The sequence below is a fragment of the Panthera onca genome, chromosome B3 (genome assembly GCF_046562875.1).
Source record: "Panthera onca isolate mPanOnc1 chromosome B3, mPanOnc1 haplotype 2, whole genome shotgun sequence".
In the NCBI taxonomy this organism is placed as follows: Eukaryota; Metazoa; Chordata; class Mammalia; order Carnivora; family Felidae; genus Panthera; species Panthera onca.
The window spans coordinates 64,499,321-64,513,939 of record NC_138344.1 but is presented as its reverse complement, the minus strand read 5'-3'; the positions used below and the strand labels follow the sequence as shown (position 1 = coordinate 64,513,939).

The 14,619-nt window shown below is 42.7% G+C and overlaps 1 protein-coding gene across 1 annotated transcript in view; it reads left to right on the top strand.

The window, feature by feature from the left end:
* The first annotated feature begins 9,915 nt into the window (after window positions 1-9,915).
* The window catches only part of SPRED1 (sprouty related EVH1 domain containing 1), a 137,595-nt gene continuing 132,891 nt past the window's right edge, over window positions 9,916-14,619 (top strand). The window contains exon 1 of the mRNA XM_060618988.3: window positions 9,916-11,062. Coding sequence (XP_060474971.1) covers window positions 11,031-11,062 — 32 coding nt within the window. The 5' untranslated portion in view covers window positions 9,916-11,030. The remainder of the gene's footprint in view (window positions 11,063-14,619) is intronic.

The following is a 14,619-nucleotide window of genomic DNA, read 5'->3' as shown; positions in this document are numbered from 1 at the left end:
GTGGGTTCCTAGATGGCTCCTGGAAGGGACCTGGTCGTCAGAGAGACCGAACCATTGTTATTAGAAGCTTGGAATTTTTCAGCCCCACCTCATATTCTCCACAGAGAGGAGAGAGGCTAGAAACTAAGTTAATAATTGATCATGTCTACGTGAGGAAATCTCCATAAAAATCCCAATGTTAGGGGGCTCAGAAAGTGTCCAGGTTGGTGAACACACCTAGGTGCTGGACGAATGGTGTGCCTGGGGAGGGCATGGTAGCTCCACACCCATTCCCACATACCTTGCCCTACTCATCTCTTCCATCTGGATGTTCATCTGTACCCTTTATCATATCCTTTTAAAAAGAAATTGGTCAATGTAAGTAAAGGTTTCCCTGAGTTCTGGGAGCCCCTCTAGCAAGTTAATCAAACCTGAGGAGAGGGCTGTGGGAACCTCTGATCTATAGCCTGTTGGTTAGAAGCCCTGAGCTTGTGACTGGCTTCTGAAGTTGGCGCTGAAGCGAGGGCAGAGATGAGGGTGGGGTGAGGGGCAGTTTTATAGGACTGAGGCTTTAACCTGTGGAATCTAATGCCATCTCTGCATAGATGGTCTAGGAAGTGAGTTAAATTACAGGATGCCCAGCTAGCTGGTGTTGCAGGGAAATAGTCGGGGAAAAACCTCCACCCATTTGGTACCCAGAAGTGGAGTGTGCTGTGTAAAAGTAGACACACAGGGGAGAAACACAGTAGAAAAGAACTGGGTTTTTCCCTACACAAAAGGGGGAAAACTGAGTTTCTTCCTAAATGCGCTCCTACTGTTAATCCTCCATTTTATATGAGGCAAATGAATTGTTCCTTTAGCACTTCATTTCTAAGACTTCTGGCACCTACCATGGGAACGGCGACTGCCCCTTTACGCCTTCACTAGACGTAAGTTCCTTGAAGTCAAGTATGGCTTTCATGTCCTTTCTAGCACTGAGCTTGGCATACTGAATTAACTAATTAGTTAATGAATTCTTCTGGTAGACTTATCTTCTGCGATTTCATCAAAAATGAATCCCTTGAGAGGTGCACGTAAGGACCCCTCCCTAATAAATTCTAATGATAGTTTTCTGAGAGTTCTCTCTATCATTTACTAAGTCCCTTTGGTTTTGTAAAAGAGGATCAATATCAATCAGAAATGATTCATGTTAGAGTTAAATGAGTTACGTGCAAGTGATTTCCAAGGAAATCTGACATTGTAGATATGTGAAAAGTAAAAAAAAAAAACCCAAACTGGGATCATACATAAATAGAATTTATGCATTTGAATGAAAATTTGGCCAAATCTCTAACATCACTTATATATTTGAATGAATAGGAGTTTTAGAGATATAAATTCAAAATATAAATTAAAAGTTGCCCTTTTGTTGTAATAAATTACAAGTACCATATAAAATAACACTTAAAAAGCACCTACCAGACATCTCACTTTATAAGTTATTATACAAAAATAACTTGACACATATGAATATTGGGGTTTTATAAAAACTTGGAAACAATATAGACTAAATATAGAGAATAAACAAATACATTGTTAAGAATAGTATCATGGGGGGGGCGGTGCCTGGGTGGCTCAGTTGGTTAAGCATCCAACTTCCGCTCAGGTAATGATCTCACAGCTCGGATCATGGGTTTGAGCTCAGCGTCTGGGCTCTGTGCTGACAGCTTAGACTCGAGCCTGCTTCTGTGTTTCCCTCTCTCTCTGCCCCTCCCCCACTGTCACTCTGTCTCTCCTTCAAAAAAATATATAAAAAAAATTTTTTTTGAATGAATAGTGTCATGGATGTTTTAAGAATAACCACATTTCTAAGATGTAGACTAGACCAAATAATGTTGGGTGTAGAAAGCAATTTTATTTTCCCAAATCAATTTTAAAAAGCTCTATGGAAATATCAGGAGACATACTTAAAATAAGCAAGGACAATAAGGCTGGTAAAGAGAGACTGTTCTAAGTCCTTGGCATCGTTTGGCAGGGGACCCAGAAGGAAGACTGGGGATGATCCAACAAAGGAAGGAAACTTGAAATAAACAAAGATTGGCTAAGACCCAGAAGACAATAAGGGTGTGAAGTGTTTTAGCTTCCTGATAAAGAGCTTTAGAGCTGGGGGTGGCATTCTCTAGTATGAAGGACAATCAGTGTCTCCTTAGGATTTAAAATCTTCCGAGAAAGAAAACACATCTGTCTGGTAGGGTAAGGACTGTCCAGATGTCAGTGGAATTGAAGTTTTCAGCATCTAGTCATTTTTAAACACAGAATTGTTCAATTTGGTGTATATTTAGATTTTATTATGCAAACCTATTAAAGATACTATCATAGAATTCCAAAATGGACATATTTGGGGATGCTAAGAAGATTAGTGTGATTAGAGGAAAACAACAGCAGTTATTTTTATTACTTGTCATGGCATTTATTCATTTAACATCTTGTATTTTCCAAATGTTTCCTTTTGGTTTTCCATGTCTCCCTAGCTAGACTGCACATTTCTGAAAAAGCAGGCTTCCTCCCAGCACCTAATGTAGTCCTGAATATTTCTTACCTACATGTATTTTATCCATCCTCCTCTCTCTAGCCCCTGACCAGTGTTCTAATTTTTTCTAATGTAGACCATTGCAACAATCTTTTTACTGGTCTCTGAAATTTTACAATATATCTAGGAGACATGGAAAGCCAAAAGGAAACATTTAGATAACACAAGATGGTATACAAAGGTATACAAAACAGATAGTAAAAATAACTGCTATCTTTTCCCTCTAATACTGACATTTCCTTTGTAGCTCTCCTACCTCATCACCTAAACTTCTATATTCTTGGAATTATAACTGGTAAATTATATTTATTCATAGTTGTAACAACACAAGTAGAGGGCTGGAAGAGCCAATGCTGTTTGTTTTTAGAGTATAGCAAATAGAAGTTATAGCAAAAACGTAGTGTTGTAAGACTCCTTGAGTGGCTGTGTAGAAAGAACTACCAGGCTTTACACATGCCTAATAAACTGCGATGAAGTCCAAATGGAAGTGTGATATTGCAGAGTAGAAACAGGAGGAGACTTTCAGAAAAGTCAGAAAAAGAGAGTGGGGGAAAAAAGAAGGAATGTGTCTTAGGAAACTAGGGAGAATTGAGAGAAAAGAGGGAAATGGGGAGGTGGGAGGAAAGGGGCAGCTCTCACTGGCATGGTTCCGTGGCGGAGAGTCTGGGACGCCATGGAGAGGAGTGTAGTAGACTTGATCTAGGGAGGAGCAGAGGCCAGGTGCTGAGTGGTCTACGTCCTAGACCAGAAAGATGAGGCTAAAATAAATAGGAATAAAAATCCTCTTTTGTAGGGGCAGGAAAGGATGGTGGGAATATCTTACTTTTGTATACTTGGAGGCTAGGCAAGCCTGGAGAGATACACCTACTCAAGGTTAGGAAAGGCCACTACTAGACACAAAGAGATTATTTACAGCAGGGCTTCTTAAACTTTAATGTGCAGATGAATCACCTAGGGATCTTGTTAAAATGCAGGTTATAATTCAGTAGGACTAGGGTGGAGCCCAAGAGTTTGCATTTCTAGCAACTTCCTAGGAAAACTCTGTTGCTTTGAGTAGCAAGGATTTACAGTATTAAACATGAGCATTCAAAGCATTTTTATTAAATAAATTCATTCATTCATTCATTAATGCTTCTCAATGTAGATGTCTTCTGTCGGTTTATCAAAGGCTCTAATGATGAAATTATCCTCTTTTTTTACCCTTAGTTAATGGCAACGGAGACATAGCTAAGATTAAAAGAGGGAATGCAATGTTCAGTTCAAACCAGTCACGACATATTTGAAAGCATAATGATTGTTAGGTGTCCATATTAACAACAAGATACTCCCTGTGTTGTTTACAGCAACGCACCTGCACATGAATGTACCCACAAGACACTTCTGTGATGCTGGAAGTGTTCTACATCTGAACTGTCCAGTATGGTAGCCACTAACTGTCCATGGCAGTTGAGCACTTGGTAGGAGCTGGTAGGACTAAGTTTGTAATCTTACTGAGTTTAATTAACTTAAATTTAAACAGCCACACATGGCTAGTGGCTACCAGGATCATCAAGATCTGCTAGCATTACCAAAAGACAATCAGATGTTTTTGCCTCTGGAACTGGTGATACAAGAGAATTTACGTACCTGAGGCCCACACAAGACAGCTGATAACAGCCAAGAGATTTAATCTTCCCTTGTTCTAAAGGACAATTCTCCAGCCAAGTCATCATCCACAGTAATGACTTGAATGAAATAGAATATCCCACCAAGGATCTCCTCTCTGGGAAGTTAGATATAATATCACAACACACACACACACAAACACACACGCACGCGCACGTGCACACGCACATACACACACACACATACACAGGCTCACGTGCGTTTTTAAAGGAACTCTAGCCACACTCTTACTAATGTGTGACCTCTGGCTAGAGGTCACCTAACCTCTGTGATCTTCAGTTCCTAATACTTTCTATAAATTGGAATTGATGATAATACCTAGTGGGCAAGGGTGTTAGGAAGGTAAGTTCCTCAAGGGCATTCCAAGTTTTACAGTCCTATACAATGGCTAAGTATTATTCACTAAAAGGGAAGTCAAGTGACATATTTAAAACAAAATCCAAGGAATCATTTAGACTCTTTTGTGGTATTGAATTTGTTGCATGCACATAGCCTTGGAAATTTTATGTAACAGATATTTCAATCCTTCATACTTATTGTAATGGGATATAACCTTCAAGGAACAAGCATGCCAAGTACATTTGGGAGAATGATGATAAGGGAGAAGTGCTTTATTTAGTAGTGTGGGGCCTGGTAAGCATCCTCCCTGCTAAGATTATGCTGAAAATAAAGGAAATCACAGACTGCTCATTTCCCTTGTACTGGTTGTAATCTTGTGGAAACTTCCTGTAAAAGGCAGTTATAGCATTAAAAGTAAACTGATTTCACACTCACCGGATACTACCAGACCAACAATTGCAGTCCTTTGGGAGAAAAATAAAATAGCATACTTATCCTTTATACTTTGTATTAGTTTGGAAGAACATGGAAACCCTAGTGATGGAGAAACAGACTCATGCCAGAGGCAAGGAAACTATTTAGAAACATGGTTACCATTTAGTAATTCCACTGAGAGGCAGAGCTCATTAGCCAAGAGACTGGTTACACTAAAAAAGAAAGAGAAAGAAGGAAAGAAAGAAAGAAAGAAAGAAAGAAAGAAAAGGAAACGAAGAAAAAGAAAATAAGAGATTATTCATTAAAGTACAGCATGAAAACAGAATCAGTCCCCTTTGCCCTAGGTATATTCTTTTTTTTTTTTGCTCTAGGTATATTCTAACTACAGTTTTAAAATACAGAATTAAAAAAATTTTTTTACTGTTTATTTATTTTTGAGAGAGAGAGGGAGTTGGGAAGGGGCAGAGAGAGGAGACACAGAATCTGAAGCAAGCTTCAGGCTCTGAGCTGTCAGCACAGACCCCGACGTGGGGCTTGAACCCACAAAACGTGAGATCGTGACCTGAGCCAAAGTCATATGCTGAACCAAATGAGCCACCCAAGTGCCCCTAAAATACAAAATTTAAAATACATCTGCTAAGGGGTAATGTTTAGAAATGGAAATATGAATATGTACTTTATGCACTGTTAGAACCTCCAATGTTGCATGATTATTTTCTCTTTTGGCTTTTCAAGTACACAAATATCTGCTGAAAGCTTATTAGTGCAAGGGACAGCATGTATGAAATGCTGAACTGCTATAGTGTTATAGTGGCAATAAGAAGCCAAGGGGACTCTGAATTTCCATCACTGTGCCAGTCAATACAGCCTCAATTTAAAAATGTTTAAACATGTTTATTTATTTATTTTGAGAGAGAGAGAGAGAGAAAGAGCGCTGCAGAAAGAGGGAGAGAGACCTCCAAGCAGGCTCCATACTCAGTGTGGAGCCCGATGGAGGGCTTGATTGCATGAGATCATGCAATCATGAGATCATGACCTGAGCTGAAGTCACTGCCTTCAAGCTACTTAATATTTAACTGGGAAAACAAACATAAACTCATAAAAAGTTGGTTAGAGAGGAGAGAATTATCAATACAAGTGTAAAACAGTAAAGGCAAAAATAAAAGAATTTGAGAAGACGAATACTGAGTTTTTAAGATGATCACTGTGGACTGAGTGGTCTGGAATGAGGGAGAATGCCTTGAACTAGAGTACGACATGCCATCTGCCAGGGCCCCCATGAGGACAGGCCACTTTTGTTGACCTTGTGAACCTTGCTCTGATACCTACTTAGAACCCAGAATCCATTTGTATCTTCTTAAGTGTGATGACGTCCTTTACTGGCAGTTACTTGGCACTTGTGCTGTTGGCACATACATGCTTTTAATAATTAATCATGTATAACAAGTTTTTAAGTGGTTGTGGCTAATTCTCTAAAACTGAGGACAATAGTAATGAGAGCCACCTGTGATCAGCAGCGATTGCGACCAGCCTCTTTCCCACAGACCCACCTGAGAAAACACAACCAAGTAAATACAAGCTCCCTTGCCCTGTTAACCCCTGACATGGCTATGGAATCTTTGCCCAGCGCTCATTGGTAGCTATACCAAATGAATGGACTAGGAATTCAAGGTAACACTGTGATCTATATTTACCTTCTCCCACAGCGTTTTGAATCTCATTGGATCCACCTTCCCCAGCTGAAACAGCTGTTTGGCCTTGACCAGTATCTGCCTTAGCCTATGAAATACGTTGGGCCACCCTTTTCTGTGTGCTACTGGAATAGAGGTTCTTAGGTAATGAATGTGTTCAGAGATGGGAGGACACAAGTAGATGAGAGAGAGAGAAGACTGTGAAGGGCTAAGAAAAACCAAGTAGCTGGCATACTTCTGAAAAAGCACATTTGTCGGTCCCATTACAGATCTGCTGATCACAATCTTGGGAATGGGGCCAAGGAATCTGCATTAAAGCAGTTCTTGCAGTGTACTAAAAAAGAAAAAAGGTTTTATTATAGAAAATTTCAAATGTGTGAAATAATAAAGAGAATGTGCTCATCATCATCCCATAACCAATCTTGTTTCATCTTTATCCCCTTACTTCTTCCCACTCCTCACCCCACTGAATTATTTTGAAGCAAATCTCAGAATATCATTTCATCCATAGATAGTTCAATATGTATTTCCAAAAGATGAAGACTTTAAAAAACCCCGCAACACTAATACTTTTTAAAAATCCCTTAATATCATCAATCTCCAGTTAGTGTTTGTTTCCCCAATTATCTCAAATTTAAAAATATTTGTTTATTTATAAACCAGGACTCAAGGTCTTAAACATTTCATTTGGTTGTTACGTCTCTTGCACCAGGTAAGGTACAGACATGGGGATAGACCAGTGAGGCCTTTTGACCTTAGGGTAGCTGTGACAGAAAATCAGACTGGGAAGACCCCTGAACTTCAACATAGGACCATTTCTGATTGTTTCAGGGTAGAATTCTCAGAGCTCTGCAGCTCAAGACAATTGTCTAATAAGCTGGTAAGATCTTCAACAACTGGGTGAGAGGAGAGGGCTAGAAATGCACCCTCAAAAACAAGGGCACAAAAGTGTCCTGAGAGTGGCATGGTGAACATCAAAGGCAAGGAACAGTCTGGTGACTGTCTTGGTCATAGGATTGGGAACCATATAAAAAGCATTAATTTGGGCTGTTGATCATATCTTGCTCCTCTAGGTAAGTAATGTGTGTGATAGTGGCCTGCACAGTTCCCTGCACATGCAAAAGCCAAGATGCTTTTCATGTCTTCTCCCCAAAGCCTTTCATGTTTTCCCTGATGCAGTTGAACTTCAAAAGATGCAAATTTCCTCAAAAGAAAAGGAGGCCTTTGCAAGTGACCCAACATTCCTTGTACTTACTTAATCACAATGACTCTCAGAGCAATCATTTGTTGATGGCTTGCAAAAGGCCAAGCCATGTGTCTAGCAAGAGTGGTACACAGAAGAAAAGCAATAGTTGTTTGTTGAGTGAACAAACAAGGCTACATTTAACCTTCAAAGCCATTGCTGCCACCACCTTGTCATAGTTTATTATAATCTCCATTTTACAAAATCAGAGTAAGAGCTAGGGCTTATTGAGCTCTTAATCTGTGCTAAGTGCTTTGTATATTATTACCTCATTAATCAGTACAGCAGCTCTATGAATTAGGTACTCTTATCCACATTTTACCCAGGCACAGAGTTTAGGTAACTTGTCTGGAACAAATTCTAACTGATGGAACTTGATTCAAATCTGAGAAGCCAAGGTGGGTAGTGGTAGTAGGGAGTTATCAATACTTCCGGTAACAGGGTCTTCCCAGGAACAAGATAAAAAACACATGTTCAGGGGTAACAGAGGTAACTTCTCTCACAGAGCCTCTCACCTCTTCCAGTCACCAACATTGTCCCTTCCTCCCTCTGAGTAAGGACAATGTTGCTGCCCAGGCAAGAAGCAAGAGTTCCATAGCGAAACCTCAGAAATCAACAAGCTGGTGTTTTGGGCCGCCTGAGTGAGTTGGCCCCTTTATTCCACATTTATTAAGCACCTACTATGTGCAAAATACTCGTAACAGGCTAGTGTACCGTACTTTAGAGAGCAACAATCCTGAAACCTCCTGGAGACAGAGGACTGATGAGGAATGCTGGCTTGTTTGGGAGGTTTTCCCACTTTCCTCCTCATCAGGAATCGTTCTACCCCTCAAGGTGGAAGGAGCAACAATCTTTTTACTCTCAGGTCGCACAAACCTGAGAATGAAGAGAAAAGCATTGCACCCAAAGCTAGACTGAAAGCTCGGGAGATGCGTCAGAAACTTAGGATTCAGTCCCCAGGCTGGATCGTGTATAGGCTGGCTTTCTAGGTGGAGAAGGGATAATAGAATTTGCAGAGCCAGGAGCTGTGTGTGAGTCCTCTAGTCCCACAGACCCTAGACTCCCGGCTGAAACCCCAGCAGGTTTCTGTGCAAAAACCTTTTGAGATGAATGCATACATTGTCCTCTAACAATGCAAAAGTGACAGCTGCCTATTCAATAATCGTTCCGCCTCCGTTTAGAGCAGTTCGTGCCACAGAGGCATCTTCTGCGCTATAGTTATGCAACCTCACTCGCAGCGGGAGTTATTTCCTGTGCTTCTGGCTGCGCCAGATTCATGTAACACGCCTACTCTGGGCTTCAATGGAAGTCGTTCTCCATTAACAACCACTCTAGCTTTCGGAGATGAATGCCCTGCACAGCATACCCCTTGCGCAGTAAGAATCCAAGGTATTAAAACTCTCTCTCTAACACACACACACACACACACACACACACACACACACACACACTCCCGCTGTGCATGCAGCTAGGGGATTGCAGCAATGCAACCAGAGGGACAGCAGGCGGAGCTCTCTTTGTACGGTCCCTCCCCCTAACCCCCACCAACTAAAAATGAACTCATGCCAGTTCCATTCTTTGCTCTGCAAGGAACACACACACACGCACACACACACACGCGCGCGCGCCCGCGTGCGCAGGGCAAAACAGAGCAGCCGCTAATTTCCTCCTTGAGCACACTGTCATTCTAGCCTTCCCGTTCTAACAACCCGGATATTCCAAAGCGAGTAACGGGGAGTAACGGGGAGTAACGCGGCGCAACAATGCAACCTCCCAAGCTGCTCCCCGTGCAGCTCACACCCCCGCCCCCTTTCGCAGCGTGCCAAGAGTTTGGAGCGCGCGCACGCACACCGAGCGCGGTGCCTGGCGTATCCCTCCGCCTCCCTCCTCCTTTCCCCGCTCTGTGGCTCGACAACGATTTGGGAAATGAAGGGAGGAGGGAACTACTTTCCTGAAACTTGCTATGCTGCACACGACTTCGACTTGCAGTGATTCGCCCGGAGGCCGCAGCTTTTAGCCCTACCCACACGCCCTCACAGCCCGGGTACTGCGCTCGGCAACCCCACCCCGTGCCCGCTCTGGCCCCCGGGGGAGGCAGGCGGCCGGGAGAAGTCGCCAGGGACTACTTCGCCTCCTTCTCCCGTGGGCGCCCCCGGTTCGGGCAGCGGCGGCGGCGGCGGCGGAAGGAGCGGACGGCGTGAGCGCTTCCGCCGCCCCCCTCACGGCTCCCCTCTGGCGGGTGTGAGGAGCTGGCCCGCCGAGCTGCTGGTGGGCACCGGCTGGTGGGGGGATCTGCGGCCGTCCTCCTCGCTCTCCCGCTGTTTCCCGGCACCCTGTCTCCTGGGCGCGTCCGCTCTACTCCGGCCCGGGTGGGGGCGATCGGCTCTCCTGTCCTGGCCTCACACGCTCCCCGCCGCCCCCTCCTCCCCCTGCTGGAGTTGTCCCGGCTGGAGCGTGTCTGGAGGAATCTGCCGCCGCGAGGCCCCTCGCTCGGTCCTGCTCGTCCCTGAGGACCGCCCCGGTCGCCGCCGGGCGCTGAGCGGGCAGCCGGCGGCGAGGTGGGAGATGGTGGGGTGGGCTCCGGCAGGACCGCGCCGCCGCCGCCCGGAGCCTGGGCTCGGCACCCTCCCGCCGGCCCCCACCGAACGGAGCTCAGCTTCCTCCTCGCCGCATCCCTGAGGGAAGCGCCGCCTCTGCTCCCGGGTTCTCCGCCCGCCCGCTCCTTCCTGGCCGGACCCCGCCGCGCTCCACCCTGGTGGCGGGAGGAGCAGCTCTCCAGTCAGCCTTCGCAGCCCCTCTCCTCTTTTTCCTTTCCACCCACCCTCCCTGGCCTCCTCGGATCCCTTGGCTGGGCGCTGAGGCGGAGGAAGAGGCTGGGGTCGCCACGGCGGAGGTTGTTGCCGCCACCCCCCTGCGGGGGTGGCCGGGGTTCCCGGCTGGGGGGGCACCGTTCCGGGTGAGGCGTCCACCATGGTGAGGCCCCTGAGCCGCTGCCCCCGCGCCCCCCCGGCCGCCGCTGCCTCCTGCCCCTCGGTGCTGCTGCTGCTGCTGCTGCTCCTCCGCCTGCTCTTGCTCCTCCATCTCCAGATCGGATCGCGGTGAGGGAAAGATGAGCGAGGAGACGGCGACTTCTGACAACGAGTAAGCGCCTCATTGATCTTGATTAGTACCCCCCCCCCTTCCTTTCGACGACCCCTCCGAGACTTGGGTGCCGGAAAGCTTGCAAACCTGGAGAGTTCGGTGCATCTTATTCTGGAGATAACGTTTGATTTTTTAGCCATTTTATTTAATGGCAGCACCCCCCACCCCCCATGCATTTAGTTGCTCACTTTTGGGGAGGGTATTGAATGTTGGGGTGGGATGGCAGTTGTACGTCCATGAGATGGAGTAATGTGGATGGATGGTGGCGGGGTAGAAATTACCTCTTTGCCTGGAAGCCCCTGGCTTGTCCTTTTTCACTTAACATACCTATCAACATAACCTGAATATCCATCCTGTTTCCTTTATAGCTATTTCACTTGGAAACTAGTGTGTGGGAGCACCTCCTGCAGCAAACTGCTCTTGAATCTTAATTCGATGAGTCAGTGACTCTTAAATACCGATTAAGCCTCCCCCCCCCCCCCCCCTTAAACTTATGACCTGTAAGCTTCATGTAAAAAAATGGAACTAGGGAAACATTTTTAGAATTTAATGACATTAAGGACACCTGGAGTGTAGGAGATGTTGAACTGTTATATTTTACCTTTGCGAATGCTGGACATGTCTTTACCAGGAGCATAGAAGAATATTGAATGTTAATTTTTATCCTTCAGCTGTGTTGAGAAACACAATTTACGTTGGTTTAACAGTATTTACATTGCTGAATATGTTGATTACTTCATTAACTTCTGGACTGTCATGGTTTTAAGTTTTTATTTGGGCTGTTTGTTTTCCAAACGTAATACGTTGCCTTTTAAATATTTTTTGCTTTAAAGTAACGGCTGCCGGAAGGAATAATGGTTGCGGGAACAGTTTTTATTGAGACCGGATTTAATATTCATGCAGAATGTTTGCATCGTTTCCTTGTAATTAAGTTCAAGTTTTGTTTATCTCTGGAGGATTGGAAAGAGTTAAGAGAGGACTAGTCCTAGGATGCATTCCTTTAAATAAAGTGCATTCCTCGAGTCAGACCTTTTTGAGTGGACTTTTAAATCCGAAAGCCTAGGCCTGTTTAACGTAAAATAGCTTGAGAAATGCCAAGCGGCGTTTCTTCTCAACCCCCCCACCCCCAACACACTCTTATGATGAGCGGGTGTGGGAGAAGGTAGATTGCTGCAGTGTCAGTGCAGTCTAGAAGCAGAAGTGGCCGCCATGTTCTCTCTCTTTTTGTGAATCGCCCTCATTTGCATAGCACACTCTTCATTCATAAAAAAATAATTAAACATCCATCACCTTGGACATCTTGAAAGGATTTCCCAAGATAAAAATTCGAAGCTTGACGGTCTGTCTTCGTGTAGGTTTTTGAGTTCAGGGAGTAAGGAGAATTCGAAGTTACAGGTTAAATTCAAAAACATACGCACACACAAACAACTACCCCTGTTCTCAGAATGTTGACACAGTTATGTGGGAAATATCAGTTCGGGGAGGTGCTGGGATCACGTGATCGCCTCCATTCATAAAATACCTGGCTGTCCATTCACAGTGCAGTACACTGTCTCATTGCCTTCCGCAGATTAGACCTACTTTGAGAGAGATCAAGAAGTATCTCAGATAACGCTTAGTTAGGGGAAAAACTGCTAAAAATCCTGAACGGAATGACGATCATTTTTACTGTTATCTTTTAAGAAAGTAGCCTGGATCAAAATGTCAAGTTCTATTTGAGAGATGGAAAAAGGCGAATTACCATATTTAAACTAAAATACTAATATTTCCTTTTTGGATGCATCTATTAGAAAAACAAATGAGGGAATGTGAATTGACACGTGTAAAATAAATTGTTTCTAAATGGGCTCTTTCTAGAATACTTGGCCATGGACATATTAAGAATCCAAGTTTTTCAAAAAGGTAGTGAAATCAGGTGGATGATACTGCTGTTAACACTGAAATGAGTAAAAGTTCCCAGTAGTTTAATCCTAAATATGTTGATATTTGAAACACCAAATGACAAGTTTTACTGAGAGGATTGCTTTTTTAAAAAATTTTAAATTTAATTAATATAAGAACTTGGCAATTGGCTCACTCACTCAGACTTTTAGATTTCTGCTTTCATGAATTTCTCCTGCTTTATTAATATGTTATTTCCTAGGGGCTTTGTTATGTTAGTTTTGATAGAACAGAAAAATATGCTTTAGCGTATATATTATTTCTCTAGGAGACGTTAATTCTCCCTGGGGACAAACTCTTGGGGGTTTTATTTAAAATTTTTTTTTTATTTTAGGAAGTGATGTGTTCATCTGGTAATCAGTTTTATTAGAGCCAACATTGTACATTAGCCAAATCACAAAGTGTGAACTTCTTTGGAATGTAGCTTTTATTCCAACAATTTATCTTATTTTTAATATATACAGTAATGTTTTGAAGTGGCAATTTATTGTTTATAATCATATATAGTTTGAAGAAACAAAAAATATGTATGTTATTGTAGACGCCCTTAAAGCCTCAGCATAGTAAAACTGCCCTGTAATACAGATTTTATTTGGGCCTTACATATATTTTTTTCCCCACTTTTCTCCTTTTTTAAAAGCCATAATCAATAGGAATTTAATTACATTAGAGACTGTTCTTAACACTTAAATGTTTTTTCCACCTGATTTCGGCCTTTAAAAAAAGTGAAAATCACCAATATCTTGGGAAACTTAACTTTTTCTAGACAAATATTGTGGTAAAATCCAGTAAGGCCTTTAGAGGCCTCATTTTGAAATCCTCTAGTACATGCTCTGTTATTTGAAATTAAAGTTCTGTGTAGAAAGCTCTCAAAAGTTGATTGTGTATATGTATGTAATCAGTAACTAATGAAGGATTTGTTATATGCAAGACTTGATCTTACGCGATGTCAAATTTAGGGAACGATTGGTAAAAGTCTGCTTTTCTTTTCCAAACTTCAGTAATAACTGGAACTGCATTAAAAGTGTTATTTAAAAAATAATTTCCTCCTTGCAAGAGTAGTAATTTCAGATAATGTACAAAATAGTCTTTAAAGGGAGTAGGTAATAATTTGTGTATTTATTATTCAGATAACAAGTCTAAACATTTGATATACTATAATTAAACCTTTCCTATGATGTTGATGATGAGTCCTATTCATTCATTGTTTTTTTACTATGTTCCATGCACTGTAATGAATTCCTTCTTTATGATTTTATGGATATATCCGTATCCTCTGTAGAGTGGAGTTGCATAGTAGAAACTATCCTACCCTATTATGTTGTGACTTTTCTGTATCATTAAATATTTCGTAGAACAGTTTTTGATGGCTGTATTATGTGCAGTATATAATATACGTTAGTTTGAACCAGTTAACTATTTTATTCCTGAACAGTGCTGCATTTGATCCTGAGTTCTGTCTTCATTTAAATCTTTTACTCTTTCCTTGAGATAGTCTAGGAGTGGACTTAAAGGAGATGCAAATTTTAAGTTTTTTTCTGCTAAATTGCCCTCTAGAAAAGAAAAACTTAGTATATGAGAGTGCTTATGTCTTGAAATGTCTGTCCAGTTCTTTT